This window comes from Glycine soja, chromosome 18, assembly GCF_004193775.1.
Source record: "Glycine soja cultivar W05 chromosome 18, ASM419377v2, whole genome shotgun sequence".
NCBI lineage: Eukaryota > Viridiplantae > Streptophyta > Magnoliopsida > Fabales > Fabaceae > Glycine > Glycine soja.
Genome location: NC_041019.1, coordinates 22,194,966 through 22,196,967, shown reverse-complemented (window position 1 = coordinate 22,196,967; position 2,002 = coordinate 22,194,966). Strand labels below are relative to the sequence as shown.

Sequence of the window (2,002 nt, the reverse complement as noted above, 5' to 3'; positions counted from 1 at the left end):
GGGTGTATCTAGTTCAGACTGCTAGGTTTACTCTTTTGATTTTTGGGTGGATAAACCTATTGTATAGAAATTTTGATGATTGTATATATTGTGGCTGAAGTCACCACAGTTGTTACCTTTGCTCTGGATGTCACTATGTTATTTTGCAAACTCCCATATTTTGGACAGTTTTAGATGATAAAAACAATTATGTTTTATCTTGTTATTTGAAAAGGAAATGTTAACGAATTTTAATTGAAAAGAGTTTACCGACCGCACCTTATTATTTTTCACGTGACGACCTAAAATGATGGCTGGTATATTTTTGAAAGAGAAAAATAGTTTGGAGGTTATGAGTTCAAAAAGAAATGAATCCGAATAGAGTTGTGAACTGGCCATTCAAGACTATATAGTGATAATTTTCCTTTTGAATTTAATTACCGGGAAATGAATAACAGTGCGAAAAAAAAGAGAGAGAGAAAAGAAAAAAAAAATTCCCATGGTTTCTGCGATTTGATTTATTACTATTAAACCAGTCATTATTTAGGGACGCTACAATGGGTGGTATCAGAGCCAGGTTGGATTCTAGTGAACCCGTCCATGGTCTTACTGTGTGAATGCTGTGTATCTCTGAGACTTGGAAGTAGGTTTCGGGGAGTGACGTTAAGTCACAAATTGTGTGTAATTCTACTTTCTTGTATTAAGCAAGAATGTGCAATTGATGTAGAAAAATTGTTGTGTATATATATATATATATATATAGAGAGAGAGATATTGTTATAACTGTCATAGCCTATATGGTACACTCTCTCAGTAGAATTTCTTGGATACTAATAGCTTCCCTACAGGTTAGGTATGGCAGGGCGTGGTAGGGATCAGAACCGTGATGTCCTAGACCGCATCACAGCTGTGCTGGAAACTCTAGTGCAGGAACGTGATGTGGAGCCGACAGAGTATCGGGGACTCATGGCTTTCTGTAAAAACCACCCGCCGAAGTTCAGTGGGGACTATGATCCAGAAGGTGCTAGGTTGTGGTTAGCTGAGACTGAGGCGATTTTCGAGGCGATGGGTTGCCTCGAGGAGCATAAGGTTCCTTATGCGACGTTCATGCTCCAAGGAGAAGCTGAGAACTGGTGGAAGTTCGTGAACCCTACATTAGCAGCACCTGGAGGCATGATTCCTTGGAATGCCTTCAAGGACAAATTCCTAGACAATTATTTTCCACGAGATCTCAGGAAGCGAAAAGCGAGAGAATTTCTGGATTTGAAGCAGGGAAACATGTTCGTTGGAGAATACACGGCCAAATTTAATGAACTTCTACAGTATTGGCCGCAATACCAAGATGCTCGGAACGAAGAAGACTTATGTGCTCAGTTTGAGAATGGGCTTCGACTGGAGATTCAACAGGCAGTTAGCTACATGCAGATCATAGATTTCAATCAACTGGTGACAAAGTGTTGAATATTTGAGGACAAGATGAAAGAGAGGCAAGCCAGAGGCTTTGGAGGACCACAAAGAAGCTACCTTTTTAGAGGAAACAGTAATAAGAGGATGAAGCCATATTCCTGCAACAAGGGGAAATAACCTATGACTACGTCTAACATGAGCCTGTCAAGGGGGATTGGGGTACAGTGCTTTCAGTGCGGAGGACCGCATCTTAGGAGAAATTGCCCACAACTCCAGCAGACACAGGAAAATTGTTGCTATATTTGTGGCAAAGTAGGCCATTATGCTCGGGAGTGTAGAATGACTGGGAGACCGACGGTAACTGCCAATTCTAACACAGTCAATCGTGGATCTACTAATCCCACAAGGAGCGGTAATGTTAGCAACAACAACAACACTAGTGGTGGAAGACCAAAGGTACCCTCCCGGGTATTTGCTATGAGTGGATCAGAAGTTGCTGCCTCCGACGATTTGATACAGGATAAATGTTTGATTGCTGATAAACTGCTAGATGTACTCTATGATTCGGGTGTCACACATTCGTTCATATCTCATGCATGTGTGGAGAGGTTGGGGT

The 2,002-nt window shown here is 41.4% G+C and overlaps 1 protein-coding gene across 1 annotated transcript; it reads left to right on the top strand.

Moving 5' to 3' along the window:
• Positions 1 to 945: 945 nt before the first annotated feature.
• LOC114397097 lies at positions 946 to 1,440 on the top strand. The gene has a single exon (XM_028359219.1). It carries the CDS (start codon positions 946 to 948, stop codon positions 1,438 to 1,440), a length of 495 nt encoding a protein of 164 aa, XP_028215020.1.
• The last annotated feature ends 562 nt before the right edge of the window (positions 1,441 to 2,002 follow it).